This window comes from Equus asinus, chromosome 11, assembly GCF_041296235.1.
Source record: "Equus asinus isolate D_3611 breed Donkey chromosome 11, EquAss-T2T_v2, whole genome shotgun sequence".
NCBI lineage: Eukaryota > Metazoa > Chordata > Mammalia > Perissodactyla > Equidae > Equus > Equus asinus.
In genome coordinates this window covers 9,262,335-9,286,188 of record NC_091800.1, presented here as the reverse complement: position 1 = coordinate 9,286,188, position 23,854 = coordinate 9,262,335, and the positions used below count along the sequence as shown (strand labels likewise).

Here is a 23,854-nt window from a genome sequence, read left to right as displayed (position 1 = left end):
ATCATACTTAAACTGGGAGAGGTTAAAATCTTTGCCATGGCTTTTAAAAAGCAAAGAATTTCTTTTAAAAGAAATAGTCCCATCTTTGTTTTTACACATTTCTAGATTTCTGTATTTCAGATTTGTTTAAAATGAGATGTAGAGGCAATTATAAGAATTATAATGGTGCTCAGAATTAGGTACTTAGAGATAGCACTTCTTACACTAACAAAATGTCGTTTGTTTTTAAAGAAGTTTTTGAAGTTTGAGTTTGGTTTCAGAACCATGGGTTTGATCCCTTTGCTTTTTCAAGCCTCCCATAGGGTCTTTCCTCAAGAGAAAAGCTATTGCCAAGGGAGTAAGACTTAGAAATAGTTCTACATGCATCGTTTTGTAGTATAACTCAGCATGTTCTGGCTATGACCCCCCCCTTCCCAAAAAATGTTAGGAAATTTATTTAAATCTTTCATAGAAGCAAATTTGAAAATTATTTCAAAAAATAATTAATTTAAAAATTATTATGAAGACAGTAAAGAATTGTAATAGTATAGCTTTATACAAATGGAATACTGATTACATCTCTCAAAGTAGGGTACTAATTATTTGATTTTACAATTGAATGCCAGTTCAAATCAATGTAGCTTTACCTTTTTTGGAAAAAACTAGGTAAGGAGTATTTTTATCTGTTTCACTTTTTCTTCTTTATCTAAGATGAAACTTAGGGCATAGAAGAAGAATATTAGTAATAAATATTGTATGAAAATAACTCGTCTTTCTCTTTGTTTCAGTGGTCCCAATCGAGGCCATTATATTGCAATAGTTAAGAGTCACGATTTTTGGTTGTTGTTTGATGACGACATTGTAGAAGTAAGTAGTTTCTTAATTTCTCATTTTTCTTCAAAGTTGTGTGTATGTTACTCTTTATTTTTTCTCCCAGCCTCTCATTCATATGTGACAGGTGATGAGTATCAGACAGATGTCTGGGTCCTGGGATTGTCGTCTAATTCCTACTTCTTGCTCCTTAGTAGCCAATCCCAATGCTTCAGTGGTCAGCTAGCTTTTCAAATGTTTAGAATAAAACAAGGGAAAGCTTTAAACAACAGAGCTAGTTTTTAAAAAAATCTTCTATGACTAAAAAATAAATGTACTGAGCTATAACATACATACAGTAAAGCACACAAATCTTAAGCAGTAACTTGAATTTGTGCTTGTGAGTGCACACACATTCACACACACACTTGTAACCACCATCCAAATCAAGATATACTGCTTTCTCAATACCCCAGCAAGCGCCCTTATTCCTCTTCCTGGTCAGTACCCCCCGCTTTCCTCCCCTCCGCCCACTGTACCCTTGAACCCACTGTTTTGACTTTTATCAATGTGGTTACTTTTGCTTACGTTCGAATATCGGTGGGCTCGTCCAGTATGACTTCTCTTGTGGTGGGCTTTGTTCCTCGGCATTGTGTCTGTGCAGTTCAGTCTCGTTGCCTGTAGTAGTAGTTCTTTTTTATTTCTGCGTGGTTTTCTGTTGTATGAATATACCAAGTTAGAAATGTGGCTTTTGCCCATACTTGACTATTAGGAATAAAACTGCTTTGAGCATTCTTGTAGACGTTTTTGCTGGACATATGCGTTCATTTTTCTTGGGTATGTGTTAGGTTGGACTGTATGAAATTGCCGTTTTCGTAAGTCCCACATGGTTGACAGCTGGTAGTTTCATATATTTCGTGTAGTATTTAGTTCAGCCTATCTCTAGGAATTGAATTGCTGGGTCAAAGTGTAATTGTATGTTCCACTTTAGAAGATAATGCCAAATCTTTTCTGCAGAGAGTCTGTACAATTTTACATTCCCACTAGCTATGTATGAGAGTTTCACTTGCCCCATAGTCTCACCAGTACTTGGTATTATTAGTCTTTTAAATTTAAGCCATTCTGGTTGTGCAGAGCTGTTTTATAAATGAGAACATGAAAGGCATGATTCTAAGAAATGTTGAAGCTTTTACTGGATTTAAGCAGTTCAGAGAGCTCATTTGTGTCCTAATGTTTACGTTCTTGCCTTACAGAAAATAGATGCACAAGCTATTGAAGAATTCTACGGGTTAACATCAGATATCTCAAAGAACTCTGAGTCTGGTTACATCCTTTTCTATCAGTCTCGGGACTGAGGGGGAACCGTGATGAAGAGAGACTTTCTGCCTCATTTCTCCTCTGGTTATTTTGGAAAGGATCAAGCACTGATTTTTCAAGAAAAGAGAAATGCGGGAAGCTCAGGGGGCAGTAGCACACTTTGCACACAATAAAGCAAAGACTATGGATTAACAGGCTCTTCCTATCATGGTAGTTGATTTATTTGCTCAGGTATCATGCTGTCTGCGCAGTTCCACACAACAAGGAAGTGAAATCAGAGATACCAGCTCCTCTTGTCAAACAGCCTTCCAGTCATTGACGTGCATTTTCTCTTTTTTAATTGCACCAGTAATGTTGTGAACTCCTTGGGGGTGCAGTAGAAAGAATAGGAATCTGTGCTAGGTTGTATTGGTAATTTAAGGAGATAATATTGAACACAATGCATGAATTTGCCTGTGTTGAATATGTATAGAAAGAGTGACTATTTGGTGGTCTTTTCAAGCGTAAACCAGAAATACTTTTGGGCCCAACACTTGCAGTTGCCTTCCTGATGTAAAAAAACTAACAGATGCTCGAATCCAGTGTCGGGAAGACAAATATGTTTTGCTTCTCTGAAGAAGCTTATAATAATATACAGTATATGTATATGTAGGGAGCAATTGGTCAAAAGTGGCTTTTTGTTTCCCCAAGGGGAAAGACTGGCTTTGTAATTATAATTTTTTTCCTTATTTATTTTACTGAAAACTGGTAGAGTGTAAGTATTGTATGAAGTGCCCATGATTCTGTCAGTAAATTGGAGCATATTTTTATTAGCTTTTGTCAGTTTAACTAGTCCTTTTGTTTGTTTCTATTTTTAAGGTGAACTGTAAGATACCTTAGGAAGAGCCGCAGCGAGGGGAGGTCAGTGGTCTTTTTCGGGAGGAACTGCTATCTCTGGCTCGGTGTCTGTCCTTTTGTTAGAGTTTCTAAATCGGTCCTTTTATCCAGCTTTAATTTCAGTAAAATAAAGAAACTGTCAGAAATTCCCTGTAGTTGTTGGAATGATAAGAGAAACTCTGGTGCAGTGGTGGCATACCATTTAGAATTCTTAAATACTCTAATGTTTCAGGTTGAGGCCATGTTTAGAAAATTCATATCATAGCAGTTACGTTATTTTCAAATGTCGTTCTTTACCCTGGAAAGAAGTCATCCATCATCACCCCAGCAGCAGCTAACTGAAAACCCTTTTAAGATTAAATTTTAATGAACTAAACCGGAAATATACCAAAAAAAGGTGTTTTTTTCCTTCCACCTTTACGAACGTTCAGAAGTTAAACTTTGTGTTTGTTAAAGACTTCATTCTGTTGGGAATTTTGAGAAGTAATATATGTAATGTATTAATGTCTGTAAACCATTGCATTTGACACTTTTCCATGCATCAGTAAGTTGTCTGACAGTGGCCGAATGTAACTCGCAGAAAATAATTGAATACACATTCAAAATAAGAGCAATCAGGCCTTGGGTGTTCTTTATCAAAGTCTTTTCAGGCAGTAATCTTTTTTTTAATTGCTGTAATTTTCTAAACTTATTTTACTAATACTGTTGATTATGAAAAACAACAAAAAAGAATGTTTTTGTCTGCTGCTATTATTAACATTTATTATCTGTATCTTTTAGCTCAGGAAATGACTTCACCTATTCGTTCCATGAACAGATCTGTGACAGGGTCGCTCAGCTAATTGGGCTATTTGAACAGATGTGCTGGGAGAAAATTATGATGTATTTGACAAATTGCTCTTTAACACATAGTTTCTAAAGCCTTACCCTGGCTGGAATGGTTTGTACCAATTGCGCAGCCTGCCTGATCTACCAACATTGCACAGAGAGTCACAGCCAAGATGGTGGGAAGGTCATAGCATGGGAGTAGGTACATTCTTCATTTTGAGGGCATAAGCCAAATTGTCTCAGAATTTAAAGCTGTATTCCTGCAGCTTTCAGTACAGAGAGGAGGACAGTGGGGCAGAGTCAGCTTTTCCTTGGGGGCCACAGCATGTATGAGAAAGGTAGATGAAGTCATTTGCATAAAGGTACAGCGTTAGAATACTATGTTGTGTTTGTTTTTACATGTTGCATTTAAAACATACAGTAAAAGCCAAGGTTACACTTCATATTAAAGCATTTTTATTGAGTTCCATGGTAGTCACACACTGTCCACATCTACACCGTATTTAATAGTTTGATTTGTCAGGCGAGGGACTATGGGGTGATGGTTCTCAATTTACTTTTTACTCTTAGTGCAGCTGCATCTACGTACAATGTTTCGAAGCTTATCAGAAAGTCAGTATACTTTAAAACATATAGGGTTAGGGTTGGGTTAAAAACATGCAGATATAGTAAGTGAGAAAAGTGACCCATGATGGAGAGCATTGTGAGCTTGTCTGTTGGTTGACTGTGATGGAGATGCGGGGCGGGTTTAAGTTGTAAATGGTGGCTGACTGCTATCTAACTATGTACATGTCTGTTGGGATGGCTGTCCCATAGTGTGTATATTGGAATAAAAATTTCTATAAATTATCGTAACTGAAAGTAAATATTCTAAATTAAGTCTCACTTCTAAGTCATATGGCTTCTGCCTTAGAAACTTTACCTTGAGAAGATTGCTTAAGACAGGAGCCATGAGACTTTAGAAAAGGGAAAAGAGAAAATGTATAATATATGGGTCTTGTTGCCTCTAACCATCAGTAAAGGGTTTTTTTCTTTCCTTGATGGCAGTAGAAAGACCTCACTTTCATAGCATACTACTCTTGATACTTTCTTTAAAGACACTTTTCATTAAAGATTCTCTCATGAGGTATTTAACTGGGAGCTGGGAGGCTAAGGCGCTCAGGTCCTGGCTCTTCAGTGAATTTAACTGTGTGACCTTGGGCAAGTCACTTAACCTCTCTGTGCTTCAGTCTCCCTATCTTGTAAAATGGGAGTAATACCTACCTCACAGGGTTGTTGTGGGGATTAATTAGATATAATGTCTGTAAAGCATTTAAGGTTCTTGAAGAAGGCGCTATATAAATACAAAATAATATCTATTAAAGTTGGTTTATTTGTGCTTGTGGGTTTTTAGTGTGTTTTTTTCCTTTTTGCCTAAAACGTATTTCAAATTAGAAGTTTACACTTTGGGAATTGTCTTACTGCTTTTGCTCAAAAGTTACTACTTTTTTTATGCAAAGAGATTTTCCTAGACAGCCTTCCACGTTTGTAGGACAGTGTTCCCTGTGAGCCTCCTCTGATCAGCACGAATCTTGCATTTGCCTTCTGTGGTAGCATTGTCTTGCCCCAAGTCCCAAGTTTAAAAGTTTAAATTCAGTATCATACAATCTTAGATGGGAAAATACCTTAAAAGTCACTATTTCCAGCGCTCCTCCTCCCTTCCAGTTCAGTAATCGCCCCTGTAAGACCTGTCACGTGTAATTGTTCACCCTGTGCTTGAAGCCTGGTCCATTGTTGAGTAACTGAGGCAGTTGCTTACACCGCTGTGATGTGTCATCTGTCTGCCATCGCTCCTGGGAACCCGGTCTTGGAAGCACTCTGCTCATTCATCTCTCTGAAAGAGCGTTCTTAGAAGAAACACAGTAACAGGAGAATTGGACTGTCCTCGGGGACCTCAGATTGCGTTCTCTTTTCTAAACGTCTGTATCACACACTCCATATTGAACGTTTAGTAAATGAACTTCTCCGTATTCAAGAGAGTTTTTCATGAACTGTTGAGAATCCGAGACTGCCCCTCCTTTTCTTCAGGTTCCCTTGTTACCCGGTCCCTGTGCATGTTATTTTCTACCTCTCTCCTCTCATGTGTTGTCTGTGATCACCCACGATCTTTTTTATCTCCAGTGCTGCTGAAATCACGACCCATCATTTTTGAGTTGATAGCATGATAGGCCCTATCCTCAGCGTTTTCCTTTTTTTTTAAGTGTTAATCTTGATGACAAGCTTTATGAAATAGTGACATCCTCATGTTACAAAACAGGAAACTAAGGCTCCTCGGAGGGTAAGTAATTTTCCCAGTCACTCAGCTGGGAAGCGGCAGATCCGGGCTTCAAATAGGTATAACTTTATTGCCAAGCTCTCAACCATGGCTGTCATTATCAAAATTTTTTTTTGTGGAAAATACACATAAAATTTACCATTTTAACCATTTTTAAGTGTACAATTAAGTGACACTAAGTACATTCACAGTGTTGTGCAACTATCACCACTATCCATTTCCAGAATTTTTCATCTTCCCAAACAGAAACTCTGTACCCATTAAATAGTAACTTCCCATTTCTACTCCTTGCCAGCCTCTAGGACCTTCGTTTTTACTTTATATCTCTCAATTTGACTGCTCTACATATCTCATATAAGTGGAATCAGGATATTTGTCCCTTTGCGTCTGGCTTATTTCACTTAGCATAATGTTTTCAAGGTTCGTCCATGTGGTAGCATGCATCAGAATTTCCTTCCTTGTTAAGACTGAATGATATGCTGTTGTGTGTATAGGTTTTCTTTATCCATTCGTCTCTTGATGGCCATTTGGGTTGTTTGCACCTTTTGGCTATTGTGAGTACTGCTGCTGTGAACACGGGGGTACAAGTATCCATTTGAGTTCCTGATTTCAGTTCTTTTAGGTATATACTAGGAGTTGCTGGATCGCATGGTTCTGTGTTTCACTTTTTGAGGAACTGCCATACTATTTCCGCAAAGGCTGCACCACTTTCCATTCCCACCAACAGTGCACCAAGGTTCCAGTTTCTGTATATCCTTGCCAACACTTAATGTATTCTGGATTTTGTGGGGTTTTTTGGGAGTGGTCATCCCAACTGGTGTGAGGTGATGTCTCGTCGTGGTTTTGTTTTGCATTTCCCTGATAAGTGATGTCGAGTATCATTTCATGTGCTTATTGGCCATTGGTTTATCTTCTTTGGAGAAATGTCTATTCAAGTCCTTTATCCGTTTCTTTAAATTGAGTTGTTCGTTTTTAAAATTGGGTGGTTTATTTGTAGGAATCCTTTGTAAGTTCTGGATGTTAATCCCTTTTCAGATGCACGATTCACGAATATTTTCTCTCATTCTGTGAGTTGTCTTTTCACTCTTAGGCATGATATCCTTTGCACAAAAGTTTAATTTTCATGCAGTCTAAGTTATTTTTTCTTTGATTGCCTATGCCTTTGGTGTCATATTCAAGAAATCATCACCAAATCCAATGTCATGAAACTTTTCCTCTATGTTTTCCTCTAAAACTTTTATAGTTTTAGCTCTTACATTTAGGTCTTTGATCCATTTTGAGTTAATTTTTGTATATGGTGTAGGTGAGAGTCTAACTTCATTCTTTTGCATGTGGATATCCAGTTTTCCTGGTACCACTTGTTGAAAAGACTGTTCTTTCTCCATTGAATGATCTTGCCACCTTGTCAAAAATCAGTTGGCCATACCAATAGGCACATGAAAAGATGCCCCACATCACTAATCATCAGGGAAATGCAAATCAAAACTACCCTAAGACCACCTTACACCCGTTAGAATGGCTATAGTCACCAAGACGAAAAGTAACAAGTGTTGGAGAGGTTGTGGAGAAGAGGGAACCCTCATACACTGCTGGTGGAATGCAGACAGGTGCAGCCACTATGGAAAACAGTATGGAGTTTTCTCAAAAAACTAAGAATAGAAATACCATATGACCCAGCTATCCCACTACTGGGTATCTGTGCAAAGAACTTGAAATCAACAATTCAAAGTAACTTACTCACCCCTGTGTTCATTGCAGCATTATTCACAATAGCCAAGACATGGAAGCAACCCAAGTGCTTATTGACCGATGATTCGATAAAGAAGATGTGGTGTATATATATACACACACACACACACACACACACACACACACCACACAATGGAATACTACTCAGCCATAAAAAAGACAAAATTGTCCCATTTGCAACAAGGCAGATGGACCTGGAGGGTATTATGTTAAGTGAAATAAGCCAGACAGAGAAAGACAAACAGTGTATGATTTCACTTATAGGCGGAAGATAAATACATGGAAAAAGAGAACAGTTTAGTGGTTACCAGGAGAAGGGGAGCACCTATATGGTGACAGACAAGTATTGATGTACAAACTGAAATTTCACAATGTCGTAAACCATCAGGAACTCAATAAAAAAATCAATTAGCCATATAGGTGAAGGTTTATTTCTGGGCTCTTTTCTATTCCGTTGGTCAATATGTCTGTCCCTATGCCAGTACCACACTTTGTATTACTGTATATTTGTAGTAAGTTTTGAAATCAGGAAGTGTGAGGCTTCCAACTTTGTTGTTCTTTTTCAAGATTATTTTGGCTCTTCAGCCTCCCTTGAAATTCCTTAAGAATTTTAGAATGGGTTTTTAAATTATGCAAAACTTGCTCTTTGGATTTTGATAGGGCTTGAATTCGATCTGTAGCTCACTTTGGGTAGTATCATCATCTTAACAATATTAAGTCTTCCAATCCATGAACATGGGATGTCTTCCCATTTATTTGTGTCATCTTTAATCTCTTTGAGCAATGTTTTATCATTTTCAGTATACAAATCTCTTACCTCCTTGGTTAAGTTTATTGCTAAATATTTTATTCTTTTTGATGCTGTTGGAAACGGGATTGTTTTCTTAATTTTCCTTTTTGGATTATTCATTGTTAATGTATAGAAACAACTGATTTTTGTGTATTGATTTTATATCCCACAACTTTGTTGAGTTTGTTTACTCTAACAGTTTGGGGGGAAATCTTTAGGGTTTTCTACATGTAAGATCATGTCATTTGTAAACAGAGGTAATTTTACTTCATCTTTTCCAAATTTGGATGGCTTTTATTTCGTTTTCTTGCCTCATTCCTCTGGCTAGAACTTCCAATACAGCATTGAATAAAAGTGGTGAAATCAGGCATCTTTTCCTTGTTCCTGACCTTAGAGGAAAAGTTTTCAGTCTTTACCATTGAGTATGATATTAGCTGTGGGTTTTTCATATTTGGCCTTTATCATGTTGAGAAAGTTTCTATTTTGAGTTTGAGTGTTCTTATCAGGAAAGGGTAGAGAATTTGTCACATGGTTTTTCTGTATCATTGAGATGATCATGTTGGTCTTTCTGCTTCATTTTGTTAATCTGATGTATTATGGTGACTGATTTTCATATGTTGAACCGTTTTTGCATTCTGGGAATAAATCTCATTTGGTCATGGTGTATAATCCTTTTAATGTGATGCTCAGTTTGGTTTGTTAATATTTTGTTGACAATTTTTGCATGGATATTTATAGGGGATACTGGTCTGTAGTTTTCTTGTAGTGTCTTTGTTTGGTTTTGGTGTCAAGATAATTCTGGCCTTATAGAATGAGTTAGGAAGTGTTCCCTCCTCTTGAACTTTTTGGAAGAGTTTGAGAATATCAAAAGGCTTTTGCAAATAACCAATGCTTATATACGCACTGTAGGTCACTATTAAGAAAGTTGAAGGCATCGTCTTGCCCTTGAGGGATTTGTCATCTAAGAGGGAGTCGGAGGAAACATTGCTATGGAAGTCACCTGTGTACTTAAACATATACACAACCACACAGAATAGGTGGAGAAAGGCGGGGTAGAAAGGTACGGTTGACATCCACAGAGGTGCAGGCAGATTGTTAGGCCCAAAGAGGGAATCTGGAAATCCAAAATAGTCAAAGGCACTGGGAATACTAAGTGTAATAGGAATTTAAGAATATTAACTCCTGGTCCTGGTTAGTAATAGAATTTTTAAGCCTGCTTCAAATGCTTTTTTTTGCCCCTTGTTTTCTTAAGGAAAGGCTCTAAACTACTCTCAGAAATTCCACTCAAGCGGCCACTATGGACCCCTGATTCCGGAGGAAGCAAGCTTACATTATTCTGCATCATATGCCACTTACTAGAATTCATCCCAATAATTGGCTCCTTTCTTAAATTTCCTCACCTTCAGTCAATGATTTGCCCTATAAACTCTGATGTAAGACTTAATTAAAACTTCATACCTTGTAATTATTTTCAAGTAAGCAAAACTCCCTTTTAAGATAAAAAAGAAATAGTCCCACTGTACTGATTTGGCGAGTCATTCCCAAATCTGGATGATTTAGCAGAGTCACTGAGGGAATTTTATAAGTGTTCAGATTCCTGAGATCTGTCCCCAAAGCTTTTGATTCATTGGAGATGAGAAATCTACTTTTCAAAAACTCCCAGGTGGTTCTAATGCCGGTTTGGGACTCCCTGGGTTGAACTCATCTGAAGTTCTATATCATGTTTCTCTAAGGTCACTGCCGATCTGGAGTTGACCTGACGGAAGTGTTGTCAAAATAAATTATCTAAGGAATGGTCACATGAAACTCAAGGAGGGATGGAACGCTTGTCTTCACATAAGGTATTTGAAGGGATGCCATCTAGAGGATGTTTTGCTTCTAGGGTTGAATTGGGATGGAGATGTGGAAAGGGCAGAGAGGCCATAATAAGTACAAGGAAAAGCTTTCAGGTCAGCAGTGAGGAGCTGACATGCTAAGAAATAAAAAAGATACACACACACACACACACAGTGGAATACTACTCAGCTATAAAAAAGAAGATCGTCCCATTTGTGACAACATGGAGGGACCTTGAGGGTATCATGCTAAGCTAAATAAGCCAGACAGAAAAACAAATACCATATGATTTCACTCATACGTGGAACATAAACACATGGATAAAGAGAACAGATTAGTGGCTACCAGAGAAGAAGGGGGTGGAGGGAGGGCGAAAAGGGGTGAAGGGGCACAGATGTATGATGACGGAAAAACTAGGAAAAAGAAAAAAAGATGTTTTAAGCTGATGCCATTTGACTGTAGGTGAGGTTCTTAGATGGTGAGGAGGTTGTGCTTAGATAGCCTTAGGCTCTTTCCTCCATGAGCCGGTGAGGACCGAGGGTAAAGGGCTAGCCATGGTTTTGATTCTAGGGCTCAGACTTAGTTCTATATGACACTGCCCTTTCTCTTTTAAAATAGTTGGACACAGAGTGCTATCATTTGCAATAGGAAGAATTTAGGTTGCCACTGGTCCTTAGGATGGGAAGCATCCCGTCACCATCCCGTGACTTGAAAAGAGGGAGTTGGGTTGAAGAAAACACATCAGTCTCAAGATTTCAACAGTGGCAGAAGCTGAGCTAGTATTGCCTTCAGTTTGAGCGGGCAGGATGGCCTGGGGTGAATCTACGCTGCATAGATAAAGCACTTGCCACTCTCTTCAAAATGCTTTCCTTTGAACAACATGCAGGTTCTTTAGATTTAGGAACCTCTGAATCGTGGCCAACTTAACAGAAGACATGTTCAAAGTACCTGGGGGACGACCTGCCCACCTCATGTGTGTATAACACTCGCCTAACGGATCCTGGAGAGTGTGTGTTGGGTCCTTTATAAGTAAGATTGCAGAAGAATAAAATAGAATTTTGATTTTATCACACTCGGCCATGTCATCACAGTCTTTCTCCATTCAGCGCAAGGCCCAGAAACAAGATAGTAATACACTGTGCACATTTTGGGAGGATAAATGCAATGATTGGTTGTGTTATTTTTAGCTTTTTATTGAAACTTTTGCTTGCTGGCAGTTTTTCCCTTCAGATAGAATCCATTTTGCAAGTGGTGTTTATTTTAGGCTGCAAAAATGAATATTTTCTTGGCTGGACTTTTACTGGCTAGTGTTTTATAACCTGCCAGAGTTTTGTACTTAGTTTAACGAGGGAAAAAAAGATGATAGAATGATGAGGAAGGTAGACTTACAAAACTGCATGTCAGGGAATGAGATTATTACATGGAATAATGAAAGCTTCAGGAGATATAACTACAAGTAAGCATCTTACCTGTATTCCCAGTATTACATGTATTTGTCACTCTAAAATTTGTATCAATTGTTGCACTCTGTTCAACAGATCTATTTTTTAAATTCCTATCGCGAACACAAAGGATGGGTAATGTAGTGTCTGGATTTCTATACATCATATTTACTGTATATTTTACTATATATTAAGCTATTGATTAGAACTGGTTTGAAATTACATGAACTTACCTTACTGAGTGTAAAGTTACAAACTGAGGTAAGGTTTATGATCCTGTGCCAAAGCAGGCAGGGGTGGGGAGGTTTATATTTTCAGAAGATAATCCTGGGCTGTGGTGTGGTGGGGGGCAGAGTGTGTGTGATGAGGCCTCAGGGTGACAGGACCTAGCAGTGGGCTGGCCAGCGGGGGACGAGGGAGAGAGGCATGGCAAGGAAGATTCCTAGATTTCTCCAGCTTGTACAACCAGGGAGATAAAGAAGCCTTTCGTTGAGAACCCAGGAAGAGCACCAGGCATGGAGGCTAGATCATAGTATTCCACGTGGGGATCTACACAGTCTGTTTACAAGCATTTGCTTTTGATAAACTGACATTGCCTTGCAGTTTGGGGAGGTCTCGCCATGACGGCATGTGAATCATCGGAATTCACATGCTCAGGATATCCCTGTTAGCTTCTCTTCCATGTGCCCCAGTGCAAAGTTTTGACATTAGAAGTTGAGATTAGGTAGAAAGTCGAAATGGCTATTATACTTCTGAGATCATAACTATTTGGATGAACTCAGAGACCGTGTCACAAAGTCTGCAGTGACTTTGAGGCATTTCATAACTGAGGACAGATTGATAAAACAAAACTAGCAGCCTCATGTTGAAGAAGGTTAGATGTCTTGAAAGTTTTTACTGGAAGCTAATTGTATCTGTATCCTTTGCTCTGGCATAAAAAATTTCCTTTTCTCTATGGAAAGATGATAAATTTTAAGGACCCTGGAGAGGCTTTAGGACAAGAAAAAAAATGCAGTTGATAAATAACTTGAAATTTTGGGGAGAGTTTTGTGAAGTGAATTTACTGCTAGGTAGACTGAAGTCCCATCTAGCGAAAAGTGATGGACCTGTCCCGGAACCTGGATGCTGCTCTCTGTTAGATGCCGAAGTTGCAGTCACGTAGGAGGGAGGCTGATTCCAGTGCAGTCTTTCAGCCCCACCTGGTGTGTGATGGCTCCCTGCTATCAGATTTGCTACCGGCCTCTCCCGGGGAATTCTCTTGTTGGAGGTATCTTTGACAACGTGTCCAGTTTCTCTGACACAGGTCTCTTGGCATCTTTCCCAGCCCAATCTAGATATGAACTGATGATACTTGTGACCCTGATGTTTAGCACCTTTTCCTTTGTATGTCGACTAATCATACACACTGAGGTAGACAGTGAGCCAGCCCTTCACAGCCTCGGGACCTTGGGCAAGTGGCATAACCCGCTTGAGCCCATTTTCCTCATTTATAAAATGGCGAAAGTAATACTATCTTGTAGGAATGTTGTAAAACTGAATTGAGATGCATGTAAGATAATCCTGGTGCAGTTCGTGGCAACAGTTCCTCAAATAGTCTTGTCTAGAAACTTAGGCTGAAACCCAACACTAATTTCTTAGATATTGTTGAATAGATATTATTTAGTACGTGTTGACTAGCATCATTTGTTGTTAGTGCTGTTGAGTTGATTCCAACCCCTCGAGGCCCTTCCTGGTCTTTTTGCTCCATCCTGTCACCTTCTGGTGCTCTATCAGACAATATTCTGCTGCTGTTCACAGGGTTTTCATGGCCAGTTTTTCTGAAAGGGGTGGCCTTGTCCTTCTTCTTAGTCTGGAAGCTCTGCTAAAACCTGTCCACTGTGAGTGCGCCTGTTGGTATTTGAAATTCCAGTGTCATAGCTTTCAACATCACAGCAACACACAGTTGCCACAGTGTGACAACCAATAGACAGGCGGTGTGGTTCCCTGATGGGGAAACAAACCCTAGGCCACAGCAGTGAGAGCACCAAGTCTTAACCACTAGACCACCAGGGCTGTGAGTAGCATCGTATCACAGTGACAAACATCGTATCAGTTGAGGCAAGGGATATAAAGATAACTAAGATGCAAGTTCTGTTCTCATTGAGCTTACAATGGAGAAAAGTTCATTTTTTAAAAAACAAGACAAAATGTAAGTAAAATGTTCTTTGGGTTCAGAAGGAGGAGTTCTTAGAAGTGGCCTCATGCGGTTCGGAGCACAGGTACTGGAGACAGACCCCCTTCTCGTCCCAGCGCCCCAGTCCCTGGGTTCACTTGAGCAAATGCGTGTGCTTCAGGTCCTCATCTGCAAAATAAAGACCACTGTGGACATCTGCTTACCTCAGAGTGTTGTGAGGATTATGTTGAAAGTGCTTGATAAATGTTAGCAGTTACATATTTATTCAGTTCATATTTATTGAGTGCCTACTGTGTGCCAGTTTCCAAGAACACAAAGTTGAGTAAGACTTTGTATGTGCAGTTCAGTGAAGGAAACAGACAAATCAATAGTTAATTGCAATGATCCAGAGTGTTGAGTGCCATAATGGGACCATAAATAAGATAATGGGGGAACACAGGAAAGGCATCTAAATCACTGTGGGGCAGGAAGGGCCTCCCAAGGGAAATGCCACTTGAGCTGAGCTTTCAGGGAGAAGTAAGGGTTATTGACATCAAAGCAAGGGTAGAGGGGGAGGCATCCCAGGAATAATGAAGACAGTACATGAGAAGGCACAGTGGCACAGAAAAGATTACCCATTTGGGAAGTGTAGGTAGTATGGCTAGGGCGAAGAGTGCATTTGGCAACAGGAGGCAAGAAATATGGAGTTCTAATTCCAAGAGGCCTAATTTATCAAGCTAAACAGTTTGGATTTTCCTAAAATGGACATAGGGAATTTTTAGGAGATTTTAAGTAGATGACTGATTTCTCAGAATGACGTTTTTGGGAAGATCATTTTAGTAGCAGCGTGGAAGTAGATTCCTCCTGACAAGAAGAAGACCAAGAGGAAAAGATTGTAGTAAACCGGGTGAGAAGGCGTGAGAGCATGGACAAGGTGATGGCATTGGGAGTGGAGGGGGGAGATTGGGACACAAGGTCCTGAGGTAGAATCTATTGGATGTGATTAAAGGCAGCAGGGAGGATTCTGCTCTGCTCCCAAATGTTGGTGTTCTTCAGGGCTCTCTTCTAGGCCATTAGCTGCCTTCTCGTCACGCTCTTCCGGGGCAACCTCATCCACTCCCATGGCTTCAATCATCTGATGCCAAATCTTTACCTCTAGCCCAGATGCCTTAAGTTCTAGGCCCAAATATCCAGTTGTGTCTCCTGGGCAGTTCCACACAGTTGTTAAACAGACACCTCAAACTCAACTTGGTTAGCCCCCCTCCAGCCCCAACACTGACCCATCCTTCCTGCAACCTTCTCTGACTCAGTCATGGCACCATCTTTCACTCATGTGCGCAAGTCAGAAGCTGGAAATCGTCCTCCCTTCCTTTGTCTTCATCCTATACATACGTTCAGGCACCAAGTCCTATCAGAACTGCCCTCTATAACTCTCCTGAACCTACCTGCTTTCTGATATCTTTAGTCCATGGCCCTGGTCCAGGCTACCATCACCTGTGCCTCCAAATCAGCCTTTTGGCCTCTAGTCTTGCCTATGTAAGTTCATTTTCCAGAGTAAAATTCGAGGGCTCTTTTTAGAGTGCACTCATTTATTGAATAAATGCTGAAGGAACTCATCTGCTTAAACACTTCAACGATTCCGTGTTCCTCAGGGTAAAATCAAACTTCTTTGACAAGGTCTCTGATAATTTGGCTCCTGACCACCCCTTTAGCTCATTTGTACCATTGCCACCCCATAGACACACACACACACACACACACGCACGCATGCACATCCTCTCCACAATCTAGGCTTCTGCCATACTGGTTTACTTTTAAGCCCTGGAATATAATGTGCATATTCTCTCTCCCCTCTAAGCATTTGCACATGTTTCTCCAGCCTGTAAGACTCCTTCCCCATCCTCTGATTTCTTTACCTTGAAAACTCAGTCATCCTTCAGGTTTCAGCTTCTGTCACCACCTCAAGCAAGTCTTTCCTGATCTTCCAAAGTCAAGGTTTGAATGCCCTCCTAAGTGTCTCCACAGTCCCCAGCACTTGCTCCCTTGCAGCACTTCCATGCTATAAGGTAACTGCTTCTGTACCTGTCTACTAGCTTACAGCCCCCCCACATCACTACTGGCAAGCCACCCTTCCCACCTCCCTAGATTTTAAATTGTGAGCACAAGGCTGTGAGGGATGTGTCCATCTTGTCCACAGGTGCCTAGTGAATAGTGAATGAATAAATGAATGAGTGGATGAATGGACTTCCTAATTTCTGGTTGGTTGACTAGTTAGATGGGTAACGGCACCTACACTTAGAGCACATGGGAGGAATTAATTTGGGGGAATGATAATGTTTGATTTTGAGCTTGGTGAGCTTGAGGTGCCTGTGATATGACAAAATGGAGTTATCCAGTAGGCAGTTTGATATCTGGAGCAAGACCTCGGGAGAGGGTTGAGCTAGAGATAGACTTGGGAGTTATTAGTGTATAGTCGCTATTTGAAACCATTCGTTTAGATGAGATCACATAGGAAGCAGATAGAGGTTAAGGTGTAGAGTGGAACCCCAATGATGTCCTGGAGAACACTGAAGAGGTGAGAGAAGGAAACCCGAGAAGCAGACAGAAGAGGCAGCAGAGAGAAAACTGGAGGAGGATGGTAGCCTAGAAACCAGGGAAGAGAGAGTAGCTAACTGTGCCAAATGCTGGAGAATCAAGTAAGATGAGGATAAAAATATGCCCCATGGATTGACAATAAGGAGGTCACTGTTGACCCTGGGGTGGGGTGGGGGAGTGGAAGCCAGGTGCAGAGATGTGGGTGAATGGGCAAGAGGAAGTGCAGAGGGCTGGGGTTGACTGCTCTTTCAAGAAGCTGGCCTGGGAAGGAGAGGGGAGAGCGAGGGAAGTGAAATAAGTGAAAGGCAAGCGGTTGCCCCCTTTGCACATTCACTGTTTGTAGGATATGATGTTTAAAATTTTTGTTTATGATTGCTGTCGTTGCTTTTTCTTCCCTGGTTGTGGCAGGGATATTTTCTCATTAGGGAGAATTTAGAACACAAAACATGATATAATGAAGAAAAAATTCACACAACCAAGAGACAGCCAGTCTTACCATTTTGGTATATTTCCTTCATGTGTGTGTTTGTCCCCATCCATATGTTGGCCACCTGGATGTCCCCATGTCCTTCAGCCTGTTGAAGGCATCAGGACCTGTGGTGTGTAAGTAGAAACAGCTCAAACCTATCCCACCTTGATGGGAACCTGGCAACAGGCCAGCACCCCCTTCCTCCTCCACACACTATGTCCAGGGATACTTGGTGGGGGGAGCGGCGTGAAGAGGAGGGTTCTCCTGATCGCATCTCGTTCAGAATTCCTACATTTGCTGATTTTTCACTTGCTTTCCCTCTCTCTGTCCTGAGTGTGTCAGCCATGCTGACCTGCCTGCTCGTCACCTGCAGGCAGCCTTCCCAACTCGCAGAGCTGCGGCTGCGGCTGCCATGCTGGAGTCCCTCTTCCTGGGCAGACCTCTCGCGTTTACTTCCCGCACTCTAACTGCCTACTCACTTCCCTGTCCTTCCCCCTTCAACGGTAGGACCCTTCGGGCAGGGAATATTTCCTGCCAGCTGCTTTTTGCCTGATACGTGGTGGGTTGCTCAAGGCAAATATGTTAAATAACTACACCAACATATCCCCATGACACTAAAATTCATCTCAGTGGGCATATAATTTTCCATACACTGATGTTTATTTAGTGGGCTTGGTTGTTTTAAATGTTTCAAATTCTAAATTCAAATTCTAAATGTTTCACAGGACGTCTAGACGGCATCTTAAAATTATGAACTGTGATTGTGAGCTTAAATCAGTTTTCCACATAATATAGCTGCCTAACAAACTACCTGAAATTGAAGGGTGTACCATAACCATTTTGCTATGCTCAGAAATTGTCTGAGTCAGGACACAGCAGAAACAGCCTGTCTCTGCTTCCTGAAATTGGGGGCCCAGCTGGGAGTGACTTGGCAGCTAGAGTTTGGAGTCATCTGAAGATTGACGTGGGCTGTCACCTGGAACCTCAGCCGAGCTGTCACCTAAACATCTACACTTTGCCTCTCCATACAGTTTCTCCACATGGGCTTCCTCACAGTATGGTGGCTGGGATCTAAGAAGAAGCACCCCAAGAGAGCAAGGTGCAAGTTCATGACATTTTTATGATTTCCCCTCACAAGTCACATAGCATCACTTCTGCCATATTAGGTTGGTTGAGGCGACCCCAAAGCTCTGCCCAGATTCAAGGGAAGTGGACATGTATCCCATCACATGGTGGGAGGGATGTCAGGGTCACACTGCAAGAAGAGCAGGTGGGATGGGAGACACTGTGCAGCCATCTTTGGAAAATACCATATGCCACAGTCAATATCACATTCTTTTCTGTTTGACATTGTTGAAGACAGCTGTCATTACAGAGCATATCAGGATATTTATTTAATAAAAGTATTTTGGTTATGCCCCTCACTAAAAGTTCAAGGCCAATATAGAAGGCACAGAGGAAAGAGGTAAAGATGAAGGAAGGAATTCTGGCCCTTGGGAGATATCAATAGTCAAAACTGTTGGAAGCGAGTATAGGTGTTTGCCTCGGTCACATCATGTAAGGAAGTTTCATAGTCACTTGTCATTAGACTTGGCCATGGATAAGCCTCTCCGGGTCTGATGCTGCTATGAGCACAGAAAATAGAAGCAGGAGAGGGCATGTTGCCTTGCATAGCATATAGTAAGCAACACACACACATACACACACAAACATTTTGTAATCTTTGTAGACAGAACACTGGCTGATAGAGCGCTTCTGCCCTTTGGCAGTCCACCCTGCACTGAATGTGGGTCCAGCAGGCTCAGGATGCATCCGAAAGTCAATAAAGAAACTGGCTTGGAAGCAATGTCTGTCATCTTTTGGTGTCAAAGTATTAAATACAATCAACCAACATATTAGTTGCCGAAGTTACAAATCATTGCCTTTTCAAGGCAATATAAATATAGTGCTCCAGTAAGTAAAATTTCTTTAACTCAGAATACACAAGAAGTAAACCAAGCTCAGGTGGGTAGACATTTAAAAGTAAAACAGAAGACTGGAAACAGGTTTGCTAGTGAGGGTTCCATTGTGGTAAAAAGTAGAAAAAACGTGTCCATCTCCTTGAAAAAAAGGTGTCATTCAGCACATATTTAAACTGAAGGGGTCGTTCACTCCTTGGTTCATTCAAGGATATTTGTAGGGCATTTGTGCTCAGCACCATTCCAGGCAAGAAAGAAGTGAATGAGACTGGCTGCCTTCTCCTGACTTACGTTCTAATAGGGGCAAACGAGGCCGAATTATTAGATACCATGACGTACAGGAAGGGAGTGCACGGGGCTGTGTGCTAGAAGGACTGAACTGGGGGAGGCCTGCTGTAGACTGGGTGGACAGGGAAGTCCTCTCTGAGCAGAGACATCTGAGCTGAACTGGGAGGATGAGAAAGGGTCAGCAAAGAGTAAGGCGGAGAACATTCTGGGCACAGCAGGGGACAAGGAATGCATGAGCCTTGAAATGGGAATGAGTTTTCGGTGCAGTGAGGTCGTGGGGCTGATTCAATGGGAATCCTAAACAGGGGGGGCTTTCCTGCTGTGTCTTAAACATAGCAAGTTTTTTTTTGTTGAGTGTGAAAGTAAGAACATTCTTTAGGTGGGGACTTAAAAAATGAAAAGAATTATTACATCTGTTTTCTGTGCACATCATAGAATATTTGATGTAAGGAGTGAAAAAGGAAATCAAACAGCTAGCCTGTTGTTCCAGTGATGTTCGTTGAATAAAACCTCTTTTCCCCACTGATTAGAGGAAATGCCATCTCTATCATGTACCGAAATCCCATGTGAACCTGTAGCTATTTGGAGTCCTCTCTTCAGTTTCATTGATCTGCTTGTCTAGTCCTGTTCCCAGGACAATATTGGTTCTTTTGTGGGTGAAGAAGATTGGCCCTGAGCTAACATCTGTGCCAATCTTCCTCTATTTTATGTGGGATGCCACCACAGCGTGGCTTGATGAGTGGTGCCAGGGTCCACGCCTGTGATCCGAAACTGGAAACTCTGAGCCACTGAAGCAGAGCATGCGGATCCAACCACTATGCCTTCGGGCCAGACCCCAGGACCATAATGTTTTAATCACTGTGGTTCTCCATGTCTCAGCTGCATCTTAGTGAAAAATAATATGGACAACCATATAGGAACGTTTTGCATTTTACTTGTATGACTATTGTAATTTCAGAAAGGAGTACAGGCATTGATTTTTTTCATAGAACACTGTTAGAATCCCGTGGAACATACATGTTTCCTAATTTCAGTTTGAGAAATACTAAACTTGTACCATCTTGCTTCAGAAAGGACTACAAGGCCTGGAGTTGACCCTAGAGGAACTCAGATTCACATAGCATTTCCTAAGTACCTACCATGTGCCAGGCACTGAGCTGAATGCTTTCAGTATATCATCTCATTTAATCCTTACCTCCACCCTTTGGAGCAGGTCTTATGACCTCTGTTCTACTGGGAAGGGTTAGAGAGGAGGTTAAGGGACCATGTGTCCAATACATCCCAAGCAACGTGCTAAATGCTGGGGATGGAAAGATACTTCTACTCATATTCTGTCCTCCAGTCAAATCAGGCTGCTTGATGTACCCCCAAATAATAACAGCTAACGTTTACGGAGCACCTCTGTGTGCAGGAATGAGTCTTAGCACTTAACATGCATGGTCTCATTCCACCCTCACACCATGGGACGGTTCTCTCCTGCAGGCACGCTAACTCTAGCTTCTTCATAAGTGATGTTGAGGGATGGGTAGGATCCTTGAAGTTAGACAGAATTGCTTCTCATTTTACAGGTGAGGAAATGGAGATGTGGAGGGGTTAGCTTACTTGCTGGCAAGGTCACACTGCTAACAAAGTGGTGAACCTGGACCGGGAGCACACGCCTGCACGGCAGACCTCCCTCCACGTCTGGGGCTTTTCTGCTCTCAGGCCTTCGAGCATGCAGTTTCCTCTGCCCTTGTTTCTGATGCCTCCTTCAAGGTCTCTCTGAAATGCCAGCTGCTTCACCAAACCTCATGGATTCTTCAGCGGGATGTAATCATTGCTTTCTTCCACCTCTCCTGAACACCAGAATTCAACCTCCCTGAGGGCTGGGGCCATGTCTGGTGCATCCCTGGCTGCACAGGGCCCTGTACCCTGCAGACAGATGGATATTTACTGAGTATATTGAGCTGACTCTTGAGGAGCCAAGCCCAAGACCCTATACAAAAGAAATTGGGCCAAGGTTGGAACCCACCATTCTGGACAGACAAGAGGTCCTCTCTTGGGATACTCTTAGTAAGTGGTACAGAGAAAAGAGCATGAGGCTCGAAGGCAGACAGAACTGATTCGAAAATTGGATCCACCATTTATTAGCCACGTGTTCTCCGGAGCTCAATTTCCACACTTGGGAATTGTTGTGAAATTTATATAGTGTGAAAATGCAATAAATGTATAAAAAGTCCCCGCCAAAGTCCTGGGGACATGCCACCCCCGTCCTCACCTCCCTCATTTACTCAACAAATATTTATGAACCTCCCATGAAACTGGAGGCACTGTGCTAAACATCGTATTTATCAGTTGTTTCTATGGAACAGTATTTCAGGGTTCAGGCTGGGAGTACCCCAAGAGCAGCCAAGCAGAGAATCATCACAAACTTGTCAAGCTGAGTAAGATGTCCGAAGGGGCACGAGTCTGTGTTGTTGTGAGGATTCTTCCTGTGCCTACACTGTGGACAGCATCCCCAGCACTGTGCTCGTTGTTGACCTGACTGCTGGAGCCCAGTCTCCAGTTTACAGAAGGATGTTACTTTCATAAGCAATGGGTGCCTTCAGCAGAGTTCCACGTGAGGCAGTGTTTGGATAACTCAGCCCAGCTCTTTTGTTTCCCAGCAGCTGTTACGGAACCAAGAGCTGGTGCAGCCTGTCCTCTGATGACTCAGTGACAGGGCCATCCATCTGGGGGTGTGCAGAGAGAGGGGCGGCCTCTCCCTACAAGGCTTTTAAGGTGATGCCGTGGACTCTTTGTACCTCAGGAGTTACTTCTGGAATTACAGGACTCTCCCTTTCGATATTTTATGCACTAATTAGCCACTGTTCCACGCGTGAGTCTTGTCAGATTCAGGCACTGCAGTAAGTCTGCAAAATCAGGGTCAGAGTGAGTTTGATGGGGGAAGTTATTATTTTCTCAAGGATTAAAATAAACAGAGAAGATGGGTTATGACGTAATCAATAACATTGGCCCCTTGATTAAAAACACAAATGTAATTTAGCTCAAAATTATCCTCTAGTTTGCTGTTCTACAAAATAGATTATGATAATAAATGAGTTGGGCCTCTTGCGCACAGGCAGTTGTCTTCGCATCACTAGCCTCTGGAGGGACAGTCTTCTCAGCCTGGATTTTCTATGGATGGAATTTTGGGAAAAAGCATTACTAATGCGAACATTCGAATCACAGTTCCTACAATCATTAAGGGTTGAGACAGCATGGCATGCTCGGGAGAGCTTGGCCTCTGGAATCAGATAAACCTGGATTGACATACTGGCTTCTTTACTTAATCAGCTGTGTGAGGTGTGGTCAAGTTACCTAACCTTTTGAGTCTCTTTTCTTAGCTAAAAAATAAAATAAAACATTTAGAAATGAGGATAACGATATCTTCCTTACAGGGCTGTTTTTAGGTTTCAGATGCTGTACAAAAAAGTGCATAACATGATGCTCGGCACGTATCAGGCCCTCAATAGACGGCGACTAATAACATTACAAGAGCTCAGTAGAATCCAGATCAGAAGACCTTTCAAACTGGTTCCAGGATCCAAGGGCTCTGTCTTCGTCTTAGAATAAGAGATACACTAAGCCAGTGGTTCTCAGCTCTGGCAGTCCATGAGGATCTCCTGGGAGCTTTTAAGAAAAGCCACTGTCCCAGCCTCACCTCCAAAGATTCTGCCTTTAACCGATCTCGGCTGAGGCTGGGTGTCCACATCCTTTTAAACGCTGGTGCGATCGATGCATGGCCAGGGCTGGGGACCGCTGCCCTGCGTCTTCATCAGCTAGGACCGGCTGACCAGGCGTCGGGAAGCCTTGCAGAGGTGTTCACTCTGGGGTCTGGCCCTCAGCTTCACAGGTTCAGAAACTGTCTTGTCAGAACCCTGGAGGTGGTCTCAGAGAGATGGACACGTGCCAAGAGTGAAATGGAGAAAATATACCTGCCAAACGGACCACGTATGTGCGCTGGCCTGTACGGCATATCTCCCTTTAAGCAAACTCCAGAGGAAGCCAAGTGATGAGAAATGACTCAGAGCAGAGGAAGTGGTTACATGGTTGAAATGTGGCCTGGCATCTGGAAAGGGTCTGTGCCCTTCAGGCAGCCAGGAAGCGCCTACCTTCCTACCCGGCCCCTTGTCACTCATGAACGAGTCTATGTGGCACGACCAGGGTCTGCCAATGGGATGGCCCTTTCTATGAGTTTCAGGGTCTCCCTTGTGAGTCACCATTATCAGGTCATTCAGAAATGGACCCCATAATGTGAGTCAAAACGGTAGAACCAGCCCACAACTGAATCTAACAAAATGACTTGCCAACACACCAGAGAAGGGGAGGAGCTGCACCTTAGCTAAGGGTTGATGGAAGCGAGTGTCATAACCACACGCCTGAGTGCCCAGAAGGAAAGCATCTTGGCCTTGACCTTCATCTTTCTCATT

General features: G+C 41.9%; 1 protein-coding gene across 6 annotated transcripts in view; it reads left to right on the top strand.

Moving 5' to 3' along the window:
- Positions 1 to 23,854, top strand: part of USP12 (ubiquitin specific peptidase 12) — a 144,703-nt gene that overhangs the window by 80,902 nt on the left and 39,947 nt on the right. For 5 of the 6 annotated variants that reach the window (XM_044777391.2, XM_070520442.1, XM_044777396.2 and 2 more), the window contains 2 exons: positions 768 to 846; positions 2,043 to 5,188. The exons of the other annotated variant lie outside the window; for it this stretch is intronic. In XM_044777391.2, the coding sequence (XP_044633326.1) occupies positions 768 to 846; positions 2,043 to 2,144 (181 nt within the window). In that variant the 3' untranslated portion in view covers positions 2,145 to 5,188. Of the gene's footprint in view, positions 1 to 767; positions 847 to 2,042; positions 5,189 to 23,854 lie in introns of those variants that run through there. 6 annotated transcript variants of the gene reach the window in all.